At 38.2% G+C, this 24,594-nt stretch overlaps 2 protein-coding genes and 1 pseudogene across 2 annotated transcripts in view; 1 reads left to right on the plus strand and 2 right to left on the minus strand.

Annotated features, from left to right (window-relative positions):
- Positions 1–24,594, plus strand: part of LOC143178795 (membralin-like) — a 195,717-nt gene that overhangs the window by 165,031 nt on the left and 6,092 nt on the right. The window lies entirely within an intron of this gene.
- Positions 200–2,972, minus strand: LOC143178967 (cytochrome P450 9e2 pseudogene; annotated as a pseudogene).
- Positions 4,770–5,642, minus strand: LOC143178968 (cytochrome P450 9e2-like). Its single transcript, XM_076377912.1, has one exon. It carries the CDS (start codon positions 5,640–5,642, stop codon positions 4,770–4,772), a length of 873 nt encoding a protein of 290 aa, XP_076234027.1.

Genomic DNA, 24,594 nt, shown 5'->3' on the forward strand with positions numbered 1-24,594 from the left:
AGTGGAAGAGTATGTGGTGGGACTTTTATTTTTCCCGGCGGACGTGCAAAGGTGAGGGTGAAGGTCACGACCATTTTTTCAAATGGAACCATACCTTTATTTTTGGCTAGTATTGTAGCTTATTTTAAGACGAATTTGAAAACTTTTCAGCAAACCCTTAGATATTCCTTTATTAGATCGAGGTCAGGAAAATCAGTTCCTATCTTCTCCATTTGATTTTCACGAGTTTAATCTTGTACTTAATAATGTTAGCCTTAAGTCTGCTCCAGGACTTGACAAAATTGAATACTCTTGCATTGTTAGTCTCCCAATCAAGATTAAACTTATTCTATTCGACCTCCTCAACGAAATCTATCTTAGTAGCAAGTTTCCACCTTTATGGAAAGACGGTTTTACTTTTTTCATGGATAAAAGAGACTCAAACAATGGTTTGCATACAAGAATCTCTCAGAAATTTCGTTTCCAGGACCAATAGATGCCGTGCAAATCATTATAATCTGGCTGCTTCACTTTTCCGAATTAAAATTACTAATGCTCTAAAGTGTCAGTGCAGGTGTCTGGAGCAGGATCTAAATTATGTTATATGGCTGTGTCCACTACTGGATAATGGAAGGAATGATATGATACAAAAGCTTTGTCAACTCGATTTATGCTGTCTTTATATGACAGATGCCTTCTTGTGTAAACCATTTGTTCAACCATTGCTAATCATTTTCAAATTTCTTAAAAATCACGATATATACCCTTAGATGTAAAATTATTATGAACCACCTAGATAATTTTCTTTTATTATTTTCTTCTTAAATAGACATATACATGTATGTATATATATATAGAGCTCTAGACAGTAAATACATGTGTAACCAAATACAAATCAAATTGTGTATATTGCTAATAACCCCGTAAGGGGTTCTATAATTTAATAAATAAAAAAAAAGCTGTTCCATTAGAAAATGGATTACATAATAAAATAAAGTTGAGAAGAGACTACAGAGATTGGGTGTCTTCTTTATACCATTGATAAAATAGGCCTCACAATTTTAATCTGATTCCCTTCATACCATTAGCGTTCAGTAACATTCAGCTCTCTCAGTCGTTTTTATACCATATATTTGTTTTCCTTATGGATATATTTGATTTAATGTATAAGAGAATACAATTCCTTGTCAATATTTGTTTGGCGTTTAAAGCTATCTTTTTTCGTTTTTCTATAAAGTTGAATACAAACATTCAAATAATTATGACAGATACTATCTCATCAATTATTCGAAATTACATAGAATTTGTCCTCAAAACATACGAAAAGAATATAAATCAGTAGGATTCAAAATCACGCCATACACTCATTCAACATTACCCTCAAGTATTTACAAAAACACCAAACATGATGCTTTGAATTATTCACTTCCTACGTTTAATTGTCCATTGGTCATACAGGCATCAAGAAATGGAGACACATGCTTCCTAGGTTCTATCTTCACCCAAGTGCCACCGCGGGATGCTGAAAACGATATCATCTTGGCCATCTCCAATGGCACCGTCGTCCTTGAGCACCGTTTGAAGTCGCAACGAGCTAATAAGTAGAAAACTAACACTTTCATTTCTATTAATGCAAGTGGCTTGCCGATACACATCCTGGGACCAATTCCGAACGGCATAAACATGCCAGAATTCAGTAATTTCTTCCCATCACCGAGGAACCGATCAGGATCAAATTTCTCGGGATCAGGGAAATGATTAGGATCGTGATGAATCGAGTAAACTGGTAACCAGATCGATGTGCCAGGTTCGACAACCAGCGGTTTAGCTCCAGGCAATGCTGGAGGTAGCTCGAACTTCTGTACAGCGACTCTATCGAGAAAAACTGCTACCGTGTTTAGCCTCATGGCTTCGTAGACAACCGCGTTCAGGTACGGCATATTCATTACCGCGTCGTAGGTCGGATTGCCCTGCGTCTCCTCTAGAACTTTATCGATATCTTCTTGCAGTTTCTTATGGACCTCGGAGTTCACTGCTATATAGTATAAGACGAAAGACAATTGAGAGGAAACGGTATCGACACCACCAAAGAAGAAACTGAAACTATAACTCGCAATCTCGTCGTTTGAGAGTCTTTTCATAGGCTGCTTCTTGCTCTTCGTCTCCATCAGCAGCTGGATCATGTCTGGTCTAGAGATATTTTGTTCTTCGCGATTCTTCACTGTCGATGATATTGCATCGTAGAAGAAATCTGCTGCCTTTTTCGTAATTAACCTGACGGAGAAGAAACGTGCAAGGTTCGGAGCAACCCTGTATAGCAACAGAGCTAGTGACATTCGAGGTGAGGAAAAATCGGCGGCCCCGCGGTAGTGCATGTAGACCGCATTCTTAGGGTCCTTCTTGGAGTCCACGGTAAATCCAAACGTGGAGCTGGCGGTGACATCGTTCGTGTACTTGGTGAAGAGAGTTTTCAGCTCGACCTCACGTTTATTCTCTGGGAATTTCGATACGTATCGAGCGTAGTCCTGTGCACAGTCCGAGATCAGTGGGAACAGACTCTTAAGTTTGCTCGATGTGAACGTGGGCGACACTGCAGCTCTCGCGTCCTTCCATTCTTGATTTTCCAGACTTAATAGCAACTTCTTGAGTAACGGATCTAGAGTCTTATCAGTAATAAAACGATGATTTGGGAAAGATTCGAAACTTTTCACGCCCACAGATTTGATGAGTTCGATATCGCGGAGTACGATCGCGGGTCTAGTGAATTCGTAGAAACCGACGTACTTAGCATCCGGATGTAGATCGTAGACTTCTTGTACTTGCTCATGGGGGGATTGTTTACCGAGAAGGAACCGCCCATAGTTTCCGATTATTGGCAGCGGTGGAATATGCGGAACTCCGTGTTCTTTAAATATGTTTCGTGGTTTGAGAAGGTAGTAATAAATGGCAACGATTACTGCTAGAACCGACAAAATATATGGTAAAGTCTCCATGGCAATACCGTGGTCACTTTCAGAGATTAGTGTAGCAGAGTGTTGCCCCTGCACTAGTTCAAGACTGAACTTTCATTACCTATGCTGATACTTATATAACGGAGAGCCATGTACGTATAATTTTCAGGAGCGGCATGTACGTATAATTTTCAGGAGCGCCTCAATGAAGCTAGGTACCTCCCACGTTTAATCCTCGTATTTTTGTGTGACATTTTTGGGTATATCTAGATGTATCTGAACGACATGACAATCAATGACTCACAATTTTATCGATGTAAAGGCCGATTACATAATGAACAATTCTCCTTTTTCTATCTGTTGGATAAGAAGATAATCGATACATGAAATTTCGTTGAATCTGTAATCGGTCTTGACTACTTTTATTACTACATCCGTGGCATGCTTAAATATTTATTTAGTTCGTATCGGGTGTGACGTTGATTAGTCTCCTCTATACATTTAAAAGGGAAAATTTGTGAATATATCTGCAATAATTTTGGAGGAAACAGTTTGTCGTAATTTATGTACTTCGACGTATATTGTGACTTTTGAAATAACCTTTCTCTAGTTATATAATGTAATAAATAATTACATAAATTTCCATATTAACGTCAGAGTATTTGTAAATGCAATCGAAGGCTTATTTTACTTTCGATTGATTTGTGGCACGGTTCTTAGGTGGAAAAGAAGTCTCATAGTGTTTCCATGGTCAGCAGGATCTGTATGCCGATTTAGTGATGATTAGTGAGACGCAATTATGTATTCATAGATCTTCAACTGAAGGATTATTAGAGACATGAAAAACTGTCGCGTATTGACGGTCGTAGCGATAAGTCGTTCCGCGAAGTGCTGCGTTAGGGAAATTATTAGCTAAATTATTACTACTTCGAGGGCAAACTCGGTCTTTTTTCCTTTTCGCTTCCGGCCCACATTGGAATTACACCTGATGAAATAGTTGATTGTCTGGCCAAACGAGCATCTCTTCTAGAAATTTCTTCTAACGTGCTTGTTCAACATCACAGACACAGATATCATTCTCTTACTTAAATCGTTGACCGCCACAGTGTTTATATGTGACCGCAGATTGTTTCTCCTGTAGCGCCATGATGGTCATCGGTGACCGAAGTGTTTCTCTAATTTTTATAATTGTAAAGGCTGATTAAACATTGGCAGTTAATGAATTTGAACATCATTGCATGCATGAATTTTATTGTTATTATTAATATTAAATACTTGAGGGCAGTGTTGAATAAGTATATCCTTGTATTTTTGTGTGATAAGCCTGGGCATTCAAACATCTGTTCGACAAGTGTATCACTTCATTTAGTAAGATACTGCATATAAACGTACTGTTTTCTTCAATATATTCAGAGGTGTTGAATAAGGAAGTAGGATAATAATGATTATTTACGAGTCAAAATAATATAGGTCTGGGTTAGGTCTGGGTTAGGTAGATAATTATACACTCAATTTTCATATAATGACTGTGCATAAAAAATTATGTTTACAAGTAATAATGTGCATTATTTAAATGTAAGAGAATATTTTTTTTCTGTTAAAGCACTTTCCTTCTTACTGTAAGAATTACTGTAAGATTACTGTAGAAATGTGAAGTGATCAAGCGTAATGCGCTTCAATTTCCTGTTTCCGCTTTGGTCGAACTTATGTACTGTAAGACGTGAATTAGAGCCTTAAGATTTTCTACATTCCATTATTATGTCATTTATTCATTACTGAATAGTATATACATATGATCAGATTGATGAAACTACATACAATGTTATTTGTAATATATTCTTAATAAGTATTCTCATAAGCATATATATAATTGAAAGTTTTCATTTTTATCATCGCCTGGAGTATGTCCTGTTTTTGGATGCCTTGTTCATCTCTGATTTTTATGGCAGACAATATTTGGTCGAAGAAGAAATTCGAGACGCGTTTCCTTATCAGCTTGATATTCACAATTTTCGCGATCCATTGCATATTTCTGAACAGTAACAACTTAAATGATTTCATTAATCCGTCAAAATTTGCTGCTTCTTTGGTGTATAAATGGAATAAATTGTTTGTATCTTTTCTCGAATCGATAGAAATATCGAACACCTGACTCATGACCATGTCTATTATGTACTTAAGGACCCATGGCTTTAGACTAATCTCGCGTTCCTCCTTTGGTAATGTAGACAGATCATTAGCGAAATTAGTTGCGCACTTTGTTATCCACTTGAACATAACCTTAATGTTGCCTGATGCAAGCGCAGATGATGTCAGAGCTCTTGTTTTCTTCCACGTATTACCGTTGATGGAGAATAGGGACATACTGAAAAGTGGATCCAGTTCCTTGACAGTTGCTGGCTGATGATCTTGGAAATACTCAAAATTTTTTATACACACGGATTTAATTAGATCGATGTCCCGCAGAAGGATTCTTGGAGAGCTTAATTCGTACCAACCAACATATCTAGCTTCAGGATGGGAATCGTATATTTCTTGTAGTAGTTCCATCAAGTTATATTTACCCAGCAACAATGGACCCATGTTTCCCACAATTGGATTGCAGGATACATATGGCACTCCATGATTCTTGAAGATGTTTCGATTTTTCAAGGAATAATAAACAACGAGAAATATTGCTAGAATTGATAGAATGAACGACAGGTTGTCCATGTTGGCGTCTTTACAGAACCTTGTTTTACTTACGCGGTTACTTGAAAGACTGAATTAGCCTTGTAAACAATGGAAAATGCTGTAGTAACGTGTAATGAGTCATTTATATACGTTTTAGTGGAAACAATAGTGTAATATTGAGATCACATAATAAGCCATTCTAATGATAATACACAATCACCTGTGAAAATTCTTGCTTTTTTATCCCTTCACGTTTTTTACGAGTATGATTCGTGGACTTTTTACAATACGTTTGCAGCCGATCACACGTCAACGTATGATGGATCTATGTACAGTTAACGGGAGCTCTGTGGTTAACAGTCTGAGATAGATCGATAGCGAAGGTGAAAACATTACGAGAGAAAATCATATGTAAAGGGGCTAAAGAGTATTAATAATGTCTCAAAACTCATTAAGACAGTCGTGACAGTCATTACATTGATTATGGAAACGTGAAGATCTTAGTGAGATACCATTTTATGCTTCAACTAACTGTGTGTTTGATTCGAAGACGAATTCAGTGATTCAAATACAGACTCCTAGTTGTTAGAAAACCTAGAATTCTGAAACTAAAATATGGGACGTTTCAAACTTCAATCCGTGATTTATTCGTTGTAAATGAAAGAAAAGTGCAGAAATGATGACTGCAAACAAGAGCAGTATTAAAATGAAAAATTTAAATTCTGTTCAAAATCTTCGACCATTTTTGCCCCTAAATCCTTCATTAAATCCATTTACAAATTTGATTCATACGTTTCAACTCACTTTTCTCACTTCCTCGTTTCCATCAGAGGCCAAACTACAAACTAGGTTCAATCTTCACCTAGATACAACCTTCGACGTTGAAGTCAAACACCGAACTGCAGATTTTCAACTGTATGCTCGTCCTCGAGCAACATTTAACGTTACATCGAGCCAACAGATGGGAAATTAATACTTCCACCTCTACCATCGCGAATCTGATAACCACGTATATCCTCGGACCAATTCGAAGCGATACGAACGTGCTAGAGTTTATGACCCTCCCCCCGTCGACGAGGAATCGCTTGGGATCAAATTTCTCAGAGTCCATGAAGTAGTTGGGATCATGTTGGGTCGTGTAAAACGGGAACCACGCGTTCATCGCCGGTTCCACAGTAAGCGGCCTCGCCTCTGGGCAATACTGCTGGCAGCTCGAACCTTTCCACCCATTTCCGGTCCAGGATAGGCTGTATCGGATGTACTCTCATCGCTTTGCGAATCACTACGACCAGGTACCTATACCAGGTTTGTTACGACGTTGTAGTTCAACTGGTCATTATTATCCTCCAACGCGCAATTGATCTGCTGAAATTTCCCTTGCCCATCCGGTTTCACTGTCAATTCATAGATGATGGAGATCTACTTGGAGACAGCAAAGAGAAAGCTGAATATCTAAATGGCTCTATCCTCTAAACTATACCCTTAGCATGTGTTCACCTTGACTGCCACCAACAACTGGATCGTAACTGGTTTATGGACACTTTTGTCCACGATGCTGCCCAAATTAAACAATTTTTGTGAACGAACTTGCGAACAACTATGTATAATAAAACTATAATAAAACTATAATTCTATAATATACAATTAGCGTTCAGTCTTCAGCTAGTATAAAAATGAATCCAGTACTGATTACACTGTGTATTCCAGCCAGTCAGTGAGGTTGATTTTAAGTCCCTCCTCGGTAATCACTCTGTGATTTTCTGTTTTTCCCCTTTACCCCTCTCGCACCCCCTTGCTTCTTATTCTACTAGTTGTTCAATCAACCGATACCTTAACTCCGACAAGATCCTTCCGTAATTCTTCTCCTTTTTTCTCTCCTCCCTCTTACCGCCGCTGGCGAAATTAGTCCGCAGTCAATTGCGGCCATAGTACCCGCCGGTTATTTGGATGTCTCTCTTAAGCGACGCAGAACGTCGCCTCAGATCCAGGATATTGCGAACGATGGGATCAACGTACGGAAACAAAGCCGGCCACTTAGCGGCAAATTAGCGATGGCTTGGGGCGCCACTGTCGCTCTTCATTACACCGACACCGTTGCACGCCCACCAGCTCAGTGTGCCCCTAACTCCTTTGCCTGTAACCCTCTTAACATCCTGCAGACAATGCGACCGCCTATTTTCCTGCCTACATCGACGGATTAAATCTCTCTTCTCTATGACGAAAAATCCCCCTCGAACGCTTGGTAATCACTTAATTATTTCTCCGACAGCTACCCCCTATCGCAATGTCTGTCTTTTTTCCCTGGGGTATCGCGTTACCATCCACGCCGATACCTGAAATCTCGTGTCAGACTGGACGTCTCGCGAAATCGGAATAAATGGAGAGAGTATATTGTCCTGTGTAGAGATTACGTATTTCATTAGGGAAATTCACCTGGTGGAAGTGGACTAATTATGAGCTGCATATGTTATACGTGGTTGTTTTGTTTGTTGAAAGATTAACATAGACGAGTTTAGTAGAAAAATTAACATATACGTACGTAGTTGGTGTTTTTGTTTGTCCCGCATAACTACGCCTCGGGTGGTCAATGAATACAGTGGAGGACAATGACCCACCCTTTGGGTGAAGGAATAACTCTCCTCATTATCCGAGGGCATAACGTTAAAATCATGTTTATAATTAGAATTAGAAGATTCTTGTCGACGGCTAAGGACAACTCTTAGTAAAATATATTGGATCTTGGATCCAATCCATAAATACCGGCTGGTCCAATTAAGTAAAGCTACCGAAATACCTCTTTTTCTAACTGTGATGACAGAAAATATTTTACATACAATTTGAATGGCATCGAGGGACCAATATACTGCAAAGAATGTTTCTTTTAAAGTCTCAAGTAAATTAGTTTCCAATAAAATTACATCATCATCATGGAATAGATATCTGGGTAGCTTTATTTCAGTAGATCACCCTGTATAACCTCTTACGTTCAAAGGAACCCGAAATCTCTCTTATTAACACAAACTAATAACAAACTTTTCCTCCCCATGCAATATCCATTCATAAGATCGACGCAACTGACTATAATGATCGGTCCAGGCGATTCCATCGAGTAATTCATCGTCGAAACGCGATTGGACGTTGACAGGTACGCAGTTTGTCGGTACCTAATGCAGAACAAAGGTTTCGTCGGCGATCACCTTCGCATTTTACATCGATATCGTCGCGATTTATTTCCAATTTCCGAGGTAGCGAGGCGGCTGCACAGACATGGCTTTCCTGTCTCGGAAATTGAAGGAAACCGAAGAATGACGGGGAGAACCAGGGGAGGCGGGCTGACGGCTCCGTAGCAAGGAGCCCCAAGGTACCAGGTACCGAAAGTGGGATGAAGGGCGCGCCTTCTGGGTGGTAGAAAGTAGGAAGGCCCGTGTAACAGACTCCATTGTTAGGGCTTATTCAGAATCTGCCAATAGCCCAGGATTCAATTTGACTGGCGAACCATGAACGCCATTTAATATACAGAGGATGGAGGGAGTCGGAGAGCGGAGCACCTAAGCGTTGTTCAACGAGGAATGCCGGAAAAACATTAGCGGGCAAGAAGATTTTTGTCAGAATCGATATTCCAGTCACGGGTACACTTTTGCATTGTTCCTCGAGGATTTTATCGGAGCGCTTTTAATCAGCTACTCTGTTTCGCTTGAAAGTGGTGGAGGTCGTTAGTGAGAAGATACAGTGGCTTGCGAATTTTTTTAGGAAGGACTTTGACATGTTCAAATGTTGAGAATGTTTTACGTTTTGTACTAATCCTTACTACGTAGAGGTATTTTTAAATCCCTGCCATGCTATTATTAAAAATAATTACTTATAGCATACAGAGAATTTTCAAATTGAATATTCGTACCAGACTTATATAAAATCATTCCTGGTAACGTTATAATAACTTATGAATTATTATTTAAATACGTTAATGAACTGTATTTCTATTCAGAAAAGCATTAAACAAAGGAGCGAACTTGTATGAATTCTTTCAGGTTTCTTTCCATTTGTTTGATAGGACTCAATACTCCTTGAAAACTTTGCTTTTAATTGTCGTCCACGGTCTTACATTTGAAATAGCAAGCAATCAAATGAACGTTACGTGCTCGCGCAATCATAGAGACACAAATCAGTCTGATTTCACGTGAAAAATGTAAACGTGATACAGTTCGAGTGGCTACCGCGCTTCCAAATGGAGAAGGAATATCGGATTCTGAATAATTTGTACGTGTCTGTGCATTGTATTCAAGCAAATAACGAACGGCCAACATAACTGTAATTTATTCGATTGTGTGTCTCGTAGACAGCGAACGAAATAAGCGAGAGATCGTCGATGATCGACGAGAACTTTATTGTTATGGAATATAGACCTAACTATTTAATTAGACCGAGTGTAATCACTGTTCTTTAGTTCCATTTGCTAAAATCACAGCAATTATAAAATCAGTAGTGTGACTTGTTTTATTTTTACTATACAAAAGATCCCAATTGTCACGCGTCTTTTTTAATCAATTTCGGCATAGTGATATAAAGTTTAAAATGCAGACTCTTATGGTGTATGGTTTTGGCCATTTTTAAAAGTAGGTATATATGAAATAGTTTCTAAAATATTGTATAAAATATGTTTTCCACTTTTAACTTCGAGGGCTACTTCTACTTTCTAACTATGAATATTTTTGAATATTTTGAATATTTTTGGCTAGTCTACAGTTCTGGAAAGTCTCATCAAAATTAGGAACTGTGACTTCTATTTTACTTACTCTCTTAGACACATAAACCCTGTACTGAATTTTTGGAAAATGAGTTACTTCGTTTTACCTAATAACTTTATAACCACAGAAATAAGTCGTATTAGACTACTCGCGATCTAGAATTCATCCCCATTCCACCACTCCAGTGGAGACCCAACGACTTTCCACAATTAAACAGCACCTTTGAGCCGTAAACTCTAATCCATTCGGCACTCGAAGCCGCCAATTTCGCGTTGAAAAGTCAAAATTTCTCCTCGTCTCGGTCTTCGAGGAGCATCCTCAGGAACGAAAGTTTCAGCTGCGTAAATGGGGAAAAGTTTCAGTGCCTCGAATTGAAGGCGACGGGATTCGAGGTAATCTTTTAAAGGTCCTGGACACACGAGCACGCGGGTCTCGGTAGGCGATCGAAGACAGAAGAAAGAAAGAGGAGGATGAGGGTCGGGTGAGCTCGCTCTGCAGGAATCTGCATAACAAAACGCGCAATTAATAAAGTTCCGCGGTGCGGGGGCCGCCGACAAAGGAGCATTTCGTCCTTTCAACGCTCCTGCACACCCTCCCTTGCCCGCCCCCGCTGCCGCCTCTGCCCTTGTCTGGCCGAGTCGCGGTCCGTCGGGGTGAAACTAGGTTGGTGGGGTCGAAAGGGATCGAAGAAGGGGTTGCAAGGCGGAGTGAGCGAAGGCACGAGCAGCTTCGGGCTAAATAAGTCAGACTTTGTAAGGAATCTTTCCGCGAAGCTTCGCAATCTTCGCCACGCTCGTTCCCGCGAAACTGCCGGCCAACCAGGCCACGTATTTTTTAATATTTCACCGGATTTGTTTCCTCCTTCTTTTCGTCGCGGCTTGGACTCTACTCGTGGTTTTGTTTGATGCTGGTTCGCGTACACAAAAGGTAGAGTCCGTGGAAAAGTTTGCTGGGTGAGTGTGGAATTTGACTCGGAGCTTTTCAGGGAGAATGTGGAATAATACGGAGACGTGGAGGATGAGAATAATGTTGTGCTAATACCTCTGTGTACTGCAATATGGAACCTTTTTTAGTTGTCTTAATTAGGCGTGTATGCTAATTCGGAGTCATTTTGGAAAGAATTTAAATTTTATTTGTTGTTCCATCATTTCGTGTGAAGGAACGTATACATAGGTGGCTTTTGAAATTGCCTTAAGATGGGGAAGTATGCATTTAATTAGCGTAAGCATCTCATATAGATCTGTTATGATTGTTAAGAACTAGGACATAATAAGAACATGTTGTATTAAAAAAATAGGGATTGAAACAATAAAGAGATCTGATCTTCCACTTAATAGAACTAAAAATAGTAGACATTAAGAATGAAACGCTGCCACCTTATGAGAACTTATACTAATATCTACTAAAGACTGCAGAACTTAAAAATGTAGTAAAGCATGCTAGAAGCAGCAATATGTGGTTTTACAATAGAATGGAACTAAACAACTTGGCATCAGGTGATTTAGACAAGCTTAACAAGTACTATCTTTTTATCTTCTTTCACGCTCCTGTTTTTCATTTTTGTAATTTTGAATACATTTAAGCTAGCATATCTCAGACGTCAATCACGAAGCTAGAATATCCTAATCTTGACGATAATTTAAACTGTTGTACATTATACCAGCGACACGTTCAAGAAGCAAACAAGAAGGGAAAGAATCCAGGGTCTTTGTTGAGAAACTTCGCTCTTGGGAATTCCAGGCTCGGTAGGAGCTTTTAATTTCGAGCTAGAAGAAAAAAGGGAAGGATAGATACTCCCGTCTCCGGGCGCCTATTCATGGAAATTGAACGTTACTCTCGCGCCAACGAGACGTTGCGCTTGATTTACCGGCAACTTAGCCGAAGTAAACGAAGCGGGGGATACGTTGTAAAGATGAGAAAATTACTGCCGCTTCCTTGGTGGCTAAACATTCCCCTTACAGTCATTCGAAGAATACACAAACAGTATCCATTCGAATATTGGCCGATCAGAACTTAGGTACTTGTATTTATTATATTCAATTTTAATTCAATCTGACTATATCTAATCAATGTATTTATTTACCTTAATTCATATTAACCTGTGAACTGGGTATGACGAAACGTTTCGTTGTGAAATGAGTGGAACAATAGTTAATTCTCGGTTAACAGGTTAATAGTCTTTTTCTAAGCTTACAAGTAATTTCTTATTTTACCTGATGAGCATACTTTTCCGAGTGGTATCACTTCCATGTGATTGTGTTCCTCTACTTTCAAGCCATTGTTCTCATACAACACTACCTCATACTGTTCTCATATAACAGACGAACTCATTCATAAAAGGACATCATCGTCGACCGAAAATTCATCTCCTCTCGCTCCACAAGCTTCTAACATCGGTCCTTGAGAACGATCACCGCGAGAGTTCCGTGCACTTTGAATCGACAGGAAGTTGGACACAACACTGGCTCGACTGGAAAGAGGACAGTTTATTCGCCCCTTTTGGCCTCTTTCTTTTCATTAAAAGCCTCAGTGCGAAGTTTCGAATGAAAATTCACCTCAAGGGCGTCTGAATTGAATTGCTTGCGCCGTAGCAGCCCGCCACCGCTGTTTTCCCTCTATCCGTCTCTGCCGGCTCGTGCAATCCGAAAGTTTTCCCGCGCAAAATGCGAGTCGCATTATTTATCAAACGGAACAGCTAGTCGGCCGGGATTTTAACGTGGCCCCTACCAACCCCCCACGCCTCCCACGCGCCCTGTATCTTCCTCGTTGCCGTCGTCTCGCTCTCCTAGGTAAACAGTTTTCAGTCGTCGACCCACGAGAAGAGTCTGGCCTGCTTAATATTTCAGACGACCCCGAGCTAACTTCATGCATACTTATGTCGCGACGCGTGACTCTTCCCGCGACGAGATAAACCCCCTCCGGCAATATTCTACGCTAGATTCGGCCAGATCCAGGAATTGTCAATTTTTATATTGTTTTTCTTTCATTTACGCGCGCTCCATTCGATCCTGAGACACTGTGCTCGTTCCAAGAGGCTATGTCTCAACGCTGGAACGATTGATTTTTTTTTTATCGCACTTTAATTCTGTCGAGACCGAATTTTGTTGGCTGTGAGAGAAATTTTATTATCAATTTTTAACATTGTGACGATTGATGGTATCGAGAATCAGTTTAGGGTTAATAAGAGATGTCTAAATGAACTTGATGTAAAGATTGATAACTCTAAGTTATCGGATTTATATGGGGTGTTTCTTAATATGTGGAACCCACTTCGGGAGTTGATTCTATGCTTAAAAACAATGAAAAAATGACATATAAACACATATCCTGTCTGTCTTCATTTACTTGCCAAGTAGAATTCTTGTTGAAAGCTGCATTTTCTACTGATAACGATAGAATTGTTGACGAATAGTTCAATTATTTAATTAAGCCGAGTAATAGTATCCTTTAATTTTATTTAAATTCTTTTCTTAAGGTATTAAAACCTTCAGACTTCTGTTTTCACGAAATTAACTGAATTCAATTCCGTGACAATTTGATTTCACGTAATTATTGTAACACAGAGATATTGCAATCCACAGTACCAGCGAAAAATCGTTCCTAGCCAATTTCCAGAACTTTATTTTCACCATTTACAGTGAACCCAGTCCGTTGACAACGAATAAATTGTTCCCTTTGTGCCGCTTAACAATTTCATCTACATTCCTCGTCCTTTGAATATCAAATTCCTCTTTTTTTTTTAGTTACTCGATTTAGGGGAAAACACGAAACGTACGCCGCGTTGCGTCGTAATAATGGAACGTAGTAACGGTGTTAGGACGGTTCTGCTCCAGCAGAGGTGGAGGTTCAAATTTTTCAGCCGTGCAGGATAAAAGCAAGATATTTTTCAATACATTTGGATAACGAAATTAAACAAGACTGTCCATGTAAAAATGGCTAATTTTGTGAATTTCTGCGATTGTATTTATTAAATACACGTTTTGTCCAAATGCTGCTTTTATCCTTTGTTTCGACGTACGTGTATTTGCAGAAACATGTGAAAAAAATTGGGAACGTATTCGAAATAGAATTTTATTATTGAATTTAGATATACAGGGAATGAAAATTCATTTCAATTTTCGATCTCGTAGAAAAGTTTCACAATTTCAGTACATTTGTCTCGTATTTTCGAAACCTCATGACGAGGTATGTGAATATGAATAATATACAGGTAGCAGAAATTTGAAGAAATAATTTTATATGATAAAATAACTTTCGTTTCTGAGTTATTAATTACTCAAGATGCGTCTAAAACGAATGTGAAATGTGTCTGACTTGAGAACCTATTCTACTGGCAGCAAACATTAAGCTATGTTTCTGTTAGAAAAACTTGTTACAGAAAAGGAAAAGGTTCTATAACATTATATGAAACGACATTTTCTGTATTATGCATAGCTTATTTTAATTTTAATCATTTTATACAAAGTTAATTCGACCCAAAAACTTCTCCCTTCTCCGTAAGTTCTTAATTAAATCTGAATTAAATTATACTACCCCTCAAAACTATTTGGTTACTTATCACATGTAGGTTTGATAAAACAAAAAATACAGCAAAGCACAATATAGTCAATTTTTTCCTCTTTATATCAAATTAGCATACTTTTTTCTTATCATACCTATACTTAGTTTTGCCACTTTAGTTTCCGCGTACGTGTATTATTCTTAATATTGAGTGCCTGTTCCCCTAAACATGTGATCAAAAACTTTCGACCATTAGTATATAATGCGTATACCGTATAAAACGATCAGAAATGTACGAAAATAAAGGATTATATCAAATATCAATAAATTACCATATCTCCATAGTACAATCGCCAAGTAACGCCTCAATACAGAGAAACCCCACTAACTTCTCCAAGTTATCAATCACAACACTTGCAAAACGATTAAATATTTCCCGTCTTCCCTGCCCACAGACTGAAGACACCCCAAGGTCTGTATTCTATCAGCGACTTCAGCCAAGGCCGCCTGGGATCGATTTTTCCAGGGCGAAAGGCGATCTTTGCACCCCCGAAAAGTTTCCCTTATCTCTTGACGAGCGCGTACGGAAACGTCATCAGTCTCCGGTTCGCGCAATCGCCGTCAGGTTAAACCAGCGCGTAACAAAAATAGAGGATCTCTCTTTCCCGCCAGTGGAAAGGGATTCTGTCAACAATATGGCAAGGTGTTTGATGAGTCGATCGATCACAGCGCCCTGTCAACCCCCGAGCTGGAAACGCTGGCCTGTGTGCGTGCGCCCGCGCGTGCCCGCACGTGTTCGATCTCGTGCACGGCCGTGTGAACGTCGTCCCATAAGTTACCAACCTCGGTACAACCCTGCCTGCCAGAGGGTGGTCATCGCGTTCGGCTAACCATGAATATGCATTCACACTGTCCTTCTTTCTTATTAGCTCCGCTTCTGAGCGGCGCGCGTCGCGTGCGATTGCTAGTTATACGCTGGCATGATTAACTGGGATTCGATTTTGTGGCTTCTCGAGCTTGACCGCCGAGAAATCTACGCTGAACGGTGCTGAAAGGATGGATGCACTGCTGGACGATAGTTTGTACACGCTTGTGTCGTTAACAGTTGGCTAGTTAGTTGGGAGGCGGCGGTGAGTCCACCTTTGAATGCCACTAAATTCGATTAGACTCTCTTTCGCACTGTTAAAGGTGGGATAGATGTGTCCAGTATTTTAGTCGAGTGGCGAGTAATTTAGTAACCTACTGCGTATGGACACTAAAAATTAGTCGAGTCGACACTCATTTTTCGACATTAATTTAGTGTTCATATACAGTAAATTGTTGACGAATTTAGGCATTCAGGAATATTAGTAGAAATGTTTGAAATGGCTTTTGATATAGTCCATGTAAGATATTGAAAATCGAAATGGTTTCTTATCAGAATTGTTAGTTTTTAACGATACTGTGAACAAACATATGAAATCAAAGTCAAAGAATCACAGGCACAGTTCTCTTCTTCTCTGAAGTCTATATCTAAGATTTGCTGTGTCATTTGCAACAACAGTGAAAACGCAGCATGAAGAAATAAATTATTAAACACGTGTCATGTCCGCGGTTGAGAGATACGAGCAATGTGAACCTTTGAGATTGAGTACTTTTTCTGCGTTTTATTTATGAACTCTGTTCCCCCTCCTATTATTTTCTCGCTACATAGAATCAATTTGTATTCTTAATATCAATCTTCTACTGACGTGATTACGTAAGGAAATTGTGGGAAAACGAAGTATGAAGCGTTATTTTAATTGCTAAAGTTCAGATAGGCGTATCACTGAATTTTAACTCTGCTTCTTAGAACAGCAGAATTAACAATTGCAACTTATTATACAAATTTATTTTAAATGATTGATGCAGAGAACGTGGTTTGCAAACTAATGGCTATATTTAAAGTAGGTATGCATCTTATATTCTCATTGACGCCATTCTGTCCTTTCAAGAATGTTAATTATCTACACATTACACAAATTATTTGACAGACTGTCTTTATAATTTTGTTATAAATTTAAATGTAGTTTAATAAGGCACACTTCATTTTAGAGATCTGTATTTTACATGTATGGAAATTCACGTACCTCTTATACGTATATCAAAACGTTCCCCTATTTCAATTATTAAAGTTGTTATTACAGGAATATCCGTCTCCCTTCCATGTGTATTTAAATATACGTACGTAATAACAGATTCGTAACGTATTTGTAAAACCATATTTTCCTTCTTAAAGGCCGATGCACACTAGGACATAAACGCTGTAAATATATAAAGGCAACAGCAATTCTTTTTCTATTTAATGGATAAGAAGATAGTCGGTATACAACATTTCCAGCGATCGTATCTGAGTTGAAATTTTTCTGTTTCAATAGAATTTTAAATTCGAAGGTTGAATAATTTTTAACTAAAATATTCACAGAAGGAAACTATTTCAAACCGTGACAGGCGAACTTTAGAATTTTCCTCTCCATTTGAAACCTGTTCCCTTAAGGGAACAGTCACGCTCAACCATCAGCACTGATCGACAGCCATCGATCAAATTTGAAAAGTAGAAATGATAGGTTCAATACAGTAATTATGTCTGAGAAAGAATTTATAATAGCTAATTTGCAAGTAACATTATTATTTCTTAGATATAATGAGATAATTACTGTATTACTATATTGAACCTGTCATTCACGTTTCAAATTTGGTCGATGGCTGTCGATCGGTGGTGACGATTGAGCGTGACCGCTCTCTATACATATAATATATAGTGTAGACGCACTTTACCCCATGAATAATTGTCTATCCGAAAATATATAACTCCATAACAGATGACAAATTTTCCCGTGACAATTAAAAATGTTAACATGTTAACCACGGTCTTCCTCGTCGTGCAGAAGTTATCGATTGTCGTTAGGGTCATTCTAGCCTGATATATTTCTCTCACGATACGTGGTTTGTGTCAACGTCGAGATCCTATCTCTACTGCATCAAATATTATGGCTCGTGTAAACACCGCAGTGTGGTAATTAAAGCGAGGCCCTTCTCAAATTATAAACACCTGGACCATAGGGATGGGAGTCGCTGTGAGTTAAGACGCAGTAGCGTATTTCCAAAATATGTGTAACAACAGAATGTTAAAATTAATGCACCCACACCACTGCAACTGTTTAATTTTATGCAAATCGCGTTGTTTGCGCTGAAACAGTATTGATGTTTTGCAGAAACGGTCTGCGATTATCGACATGGTCGGTTCGATCTTTAAATATGCATGGTTAATAAGATGACTTGCAAAGAACCATATCTGGGTAAGCGAAAAGAGAGAAAATAAAGTAAACAAATGATTCTAGAGATTCATATGTTGTTCATAAGAATGTAAGAATGGTTAAACTAATATTGAAATTAATTTTTTGTTACAGCGAAAATAAAATAATGATAAAAACGCTGGGAAAAGGATGAAAATTTTGAAAAGTTTGTTTTCGTTGAAATTGCAGAAATTTTAGTTATGAATATTTTAAGTATAATTCTTAGAGAAATTTTATCCAATTTTTTCATATCGCTCATATAATTGTTATTTACTTGGACTTTACACTGTTAATTAGACTACTCGTTAGTACAAGGAATGAATATTCAATTTTTCATATCATCTTATGAGGAAGTACTTAGGAAAATTGATAGCTTCGAAAGGCTGAATTAAATTTAGAAATGATTACTCAGGAGAATTTATGCGCAAAAACTATAAGGTTCAATTTCAAGGATAATTGCAGTTACATTTTGCTACTGCATTACTGCACGTCTGAAAAAATGCAGTACAATTATACAAATTATGCAGTACAAATTGCACAGTACAGTACAAAATTTTCTTAAACAATTTTCTTAAACAATTTTCTTAAACAATAACTTGTTTAACTTCACCTAGAACAGAGCTACGTATACCCTGGCCCAGTTACTAGACTCACCCTGTGTACCATTGCCAAACTCACAAAGCCACTCCCTTAAGCGAACTCTATTTCAATAGACAATTGCTTTATACGACGACCTGTAGATATACACTGTTACGACACAATGATGCTTATATTCTTGAATGAATAAAACGGCCCTTTACGCAGTAAGTAGAACCGACAGTGTCCAACCACCCATTTATCTACATAATCCAACAGTTGGGGTCGTTTTCTTGTTCAGTCAATAACATCGAGAAGATCCAATTATAACTAACTAGTATTTCGTAACTAACCGCAGCACGAATCCATTTGTCAGTGACATTGTAAATTTTCCGTAGATCTATCGCGAAGAATATCGCGTCGCGTCGCGGCGGAGAAAAGTTCAACGCTTAATTCGACCAGATTTGACAAATGGTAATGCGCCAGGCGTTTTTCAAGGCAAAGGGTAAAAATGTACCGCCCAGGAGATTGCTATTACATATTTATACGGGGACTCGGCATTGTCTGCTAAAATATGTCCCGCCATTCCGTGGCGCCTTCGCGTGATTCGTCCTTCCTCTGCAGCGAATCGCAACTTGCTAGACTCCTATCCTGACAAACGATCCCACCGTCAAAAATACTGTCTACCGTGCGCGTCACCTGCGTCTACCATCACAATTCCCTTTTAGGAGAATTATTGTCGCCCCCTGCATTCTCGATCATTTTCTTCATTCTAATACAACGCTCGCGAATTCCCAATGCTTTTTTAAAACAGTCTGGACGGTTCTATTGATAATTTTGTTTCTCTTGACTTGTGATAAGTGGAAGAGGAAAATGCGAAAATATTGGTTGTCTGCTGCGTGATTCTGAAGGACTGTATCGGTAGAACATATTTCTGTATCTGGAAGTCAACCTGACGCAAATTCTGTTTTGTTTTTTTTTTCTAGTAGGTTCGGAAAACAGATACAATTACCCATTCCTTAAGATAGTATTCGAAGTAGTTTATATTGTTAAATATTGAACACGACAATATTTTATTATTAAAAACACAAATTTGTAGAAATAGCTGTAGAGTAATGATAAATCAATTTTCGTTCACCATAGTAATCAAATAAAAAGTGATTTAAGCTTCGTAGGAGGACAAATAATCTTTATTTCTTATTTGTATTACTTGTTATTCGTAATAATTGTACTCTTTTCTCGAATGACAAGGTTTCACCTTTTTACAATTTAGTGGATAAACCAATTTCAATTTACGATATAAGTAAACTTGGTAAAGTTTGATACTTCTATATGTAAAACGTTCTATTTTACACATCAAATAATAAAGTGCAATTAAACTTTAGCATTAAATGAGACTTAATACATATTAAATTTTGATGATTGATAAGGACATCAGACAGCAAATAATTTCATATACAGATTCTTCGAATCGGCCTATTATGCTTTCAATTACGGTGGCGAATTAATAATACTGATGTGGTACTAATTAATTAACGTTAATCAAGCTTTAAATGGGAACAGCACAGGGTAAAGTTCACCGCAAATTCACGAGCTCGGCTCACAAGGAACATTTCCTTCCGCCATGAAGGCAACAGGTTGTATGTACAACTAGAAGAGGTCGCGAACTTGGTAAAGGTTGAATGCGACGACATAAGCTCGCAAATTGTCTCCATCTCCCTGCAAAAAGCTGAGGGCGCAATTCAAGGAATTTCCATACATTTTCACGCGATCTGTCCGTGCAGCGAAATTACCAAAAATATTACGATCGAAAATTGCATATATGTCGAATTGATTGGACAAGATAAATTTGATTAATTAGAAAATCTTTTGCAATATTTGTCACTTAGTACCAAATTCTTGGTTAGAGATTGTATGATACTTCCAATAATTAAATTTCCATTTTCTTTCATTTCTTAATGCCAAAAAAATTATTTCTTTTTTTATGACCAAAAGTCGTGTAGCTACATGATAATATAGAAATTTTCAACTGCAGAAATTTTATGCCTCCGATTTTGATAAAAAAGTATTGAAGAGAGAAACAGAGGCGAATGGAAGTAATGGTTAAATGTATAAAATTTAATCTTGCCGTGTTTCATATTTAAACAAGGAATAACATCAATGTGCCCTCGTAAGAAAACACATTACGCTTGAAAAATAATGTTTTTAAGTAATCCACTGTAAAGATGTTAAAATTATTCTCCGACTCTCCATAAGTTTTTCTGAACGGAAGAAAATTTAATTCGAGTGACTCAGTCAGTTACGGGGATTATAAGAATAATATTTCAAAGTTTCAAGAAATAGAATTGTTAAAACCGAGAAATTGAATGAACGTTAAAGTTTGCTATACCTTTTGCAAAGGACATATATTAAATATGTCACCCCAGCATAGATAGTATTTTTTCATTTATTTGTATTTAATCTTCCATTCAATTCCATCCATGATTGTCGATGACGAGTGGACAACAATATTATTCGAGTTATGCCCATTCGCACTCAATTTGTCTGGTCATTTTAAATTATTCATTGCCCCGTTCTGCCACTCGCTGAGTGTGAACAAAACTTTCGTATGAAATAATATGAAGTCGACCTGTTGCGGTGAACAAACAAAATTTGGTCCGCGACAACGCAGGTAATCAGACTCGAGAACTTCGGTCAATTTAACTTTGTTAATAATGTCCTCCATCTTGCTACGGGGACCCATATTAAGATCGACTCGATATTTAGTAATGAATGAATTAATTAGTGTTTATGGGAACAGCTCGTGTCATGGAAATGCTTAAAATTTATCGATAACAATTTGTATCACTAATTCCTATTTTAATTGCGAAAACGTGTAGCTGAAATCCAAAATTAGAAATCGTAATTGATAATGAAATTGATGAAACTCTGAGACTGAAAATTACATCCTTTGCAATAAATTATGGATTCTGTAATTTATCTTATGTCACCCACAAGTATAGTATCACTGTTTCTATAAACATGTACGTGCAATATTACTAGTTACAACGATTTATCGAAGTTAGTTAAAATCAGGGATCCACTGCAATTTCTGAGTAATACGACTCCGCTTATTTCTGAAATTAACATTATCAGCAAGTGCGCAATCTGCGTGACTTGGTATTTCAAAATTATAACGTTATCTTGTTTACGATGTCGACAGGAGCGGCATAAGCGGATCAGACAAAGTGAACTATGAGCTCCACGCGTAAGTACTTCATCGCAATACCATAAATTGATGACTACTGCATTTGCAATTTGCATCCACCGTAATACGATGGGTATAAACCAAATCCCCCGGGCTGTTGATGGAAAGCCAAACAGAATTTCATTACTGGCCAACGAATCGTAATGCGCGAGCTTATATGCGTATATAGACATTAGAGAGATTTCTTCTTCTTCCGCCTAAGCAACGCATTTGTACAGTATCCTTCTTTTACGTTAATCTTATAATTATTGTATTTATACACACTACCGAAAATACTTTATACGTAGTATATGTATACAGTAGAAATCGCTCAAAATAAAAAAAGTGATATGGGTTTGAGATGATGCATTATTTTTATGTTTCTTTTTTATGAAAATTTGGGAACTTAGATTTTGGGAATTTAGATGACATTTTTTCTATGGCATGTGTAAAAGTAACTTTAAAATAATATTTCAATCAAACACAGGAGATAAGATAACAGGTGAATTCTAGTTTGAAGAAGTGCATTGCAAGATTAATCCAGCAGACATTTACTTGGATATACAGTAGAATGGAAAATTAAATATACAAAATATCATAAAGCAAAATACACATTAATAATGTCTGAACTCTAGATTTCTTTTTTTATTTTCAGCTGTGCTGACTAAAACTGAATTCTAAGAGAATTTCTTACCCATATTCAGATGGGTATACACTGTCTTCCCAATATTTTATTAATCTCACTTTCAGCACCGTCATAAATAACGACAACGCATATTGCATACATTTTTCCGTGATATTGGTTCCATAACTCCGGCACACGCTGAAACTGAAAGTAGTTTAACCTCAGCTCCCTCGCCTAGCTTGCATCCACCGGATACAGGGTGTCCAGTAAATGAAGCTACAAGTAGAGACGGCCATTTGCATCGTACTTCAGGACTATCACCTGATAAAACTAATGAAACCACGGGAAACAGTCGGGCAGCGAATCAGAGGCTCAGCGACAACCCAGAAGAGGAGTCTTTCTTCCGCGTCATCGCGCCGCTAATTTGCATAAATCGCGTCGACACAGCAACAACCCAACACCCCCGCTAACTACGCCAGCCTACGGACGGAACGAGGGAACGAAGAGACCCCGCGGTCGACCGAGGAAGCCGAGATCTTTATGGTAGCAATAAAGCCAGCCCGGTTGGCTTCCAGTTACAAATGACTACTGGTAGCTGAAAACTATTGCCCCTGGTACACGACCGCGCCCCTACTGCACACCCCAGCAACCCCTGCGCACCTTCTGCACACCTTCGCAGCCTAGCTGCTGACCCCACCGAGCCAGTCCCCGTGGCTCGGTTAGAGACGTGTGAAATAGGACCTCTCGTAAATCCTCGTAACGCCTAACTAACTCCCACGACCTCGACTTTCTTTGCAGCGCGCGCCGCCCAATCTGAGGATTACCTTCGTTAATAATTGTTATTAAGCGAGCAGCGAAACGTTGCCGGGATTCTTAACGATGTTTGCGAGGTAATAGCGAACGGGGGAACCTAACTATGCTACGTGTTTATTCATATTTCCTGGGATTAGAGTTTTTGCTTTTATGGACTATGAAGACACCTTGGGTGGCAGTCTCGCGAGATTCTGAGGACGTGATGGTGGAGGTGTGATGTTCTTAAAGTGTATGGATAATGGTGAGTCCTTAGACGCAGTTGACTTGGGACCTTACTATTGCAGCTATTGGAGCAAGAACTTTTTTTAGGAGTAGATCGCGCAAATAGATCATGACGATACTTTTGGATCCTAGAGTTAAAGTATTGAGTCCACATTTTTTCGAAAATTATATTTTAGATGTTTCTTCCAATTCGCTCAGATTTACTGTTCCATTAATGAAATAAGGTCCAATTATTTTGTTCTTTAAAATTCCGAGCCAAATTTTCACTGTCTACAATTACACATTATCTTACAATTTCGTTACATTTTTGTGTTCAATTAAATATTAAGAAAGTGGATTCTCTAATTACGATGTTAGCCCGTTACTATGTTCTCTATAAGTTCAAATTATTTAAATACGAGTATTTTCTCGTTATACGCTGTTATTCACATCTTTAATAAGATCAGATTAATCAGTGCATGAATCGACTTCAAAAACCTGTGTCTTTTTAAATTGACCAGTGAACCATGAGCCTATAGCAAAGAAACACTCTACATGCAAATTGATTATTGGACAATTAGATAATGTAAATATTAATGAATTTACTATGGCACAAATGTTCTTTACCCGCAAGAGAGAACGTGTCGTGCATCTGGCTGCTAAAAAGATGAAGCAGTAGCGTTAGCTGTGGTGTAATTAAAAACTTAGCCAACACGCGAAAAGTTAATAACTTTCTAGACGCTGCAATAGGTTTCCAGAACTTGTAGAATGTTTATGGATGAGTTGTGAAAAGTGTTTATCAGTCTTCTTTAATATTCCGAGTCCAGGCAGTAGGTTTAAAAGTTAATTTATCAAAACAAAGATATCTGTTGCTCGAGTAACATCTATCATCTTATATTTTGCAGAAAATAATTAAGAATTCCGTGATGGATGTAATTGATCACTTTGCTTAATGAACTCTTTCGCACCTTTTATAACCACCTAACATCCA

The sequence above is a fragment of the Calliopsis andreniformis genome, chromosome 5 (genome assembly GCF_051401765.1).
Source record: "Calliopsis andreniformis isolate RMS-2024a chromosome 5, iyCalAndr_principal, whole genome shotgun sequence".
NCBI lineage: Eukaryota > Metazoa > Arthropoda > Insecta > Hymenoptera > Andrenidae > Calliopsis > Calliopsis andreniformis.

Bases quoted from the DNA above. Each gene is read 5' to 3' on its own strand.
- LOC143178968 (XM_076377912.1), bottom strand. From the start codon at position 5,642: ATGGACAACCTGTCGTTCATTCTATCAATTCTAGCAATATTTCTCGTT.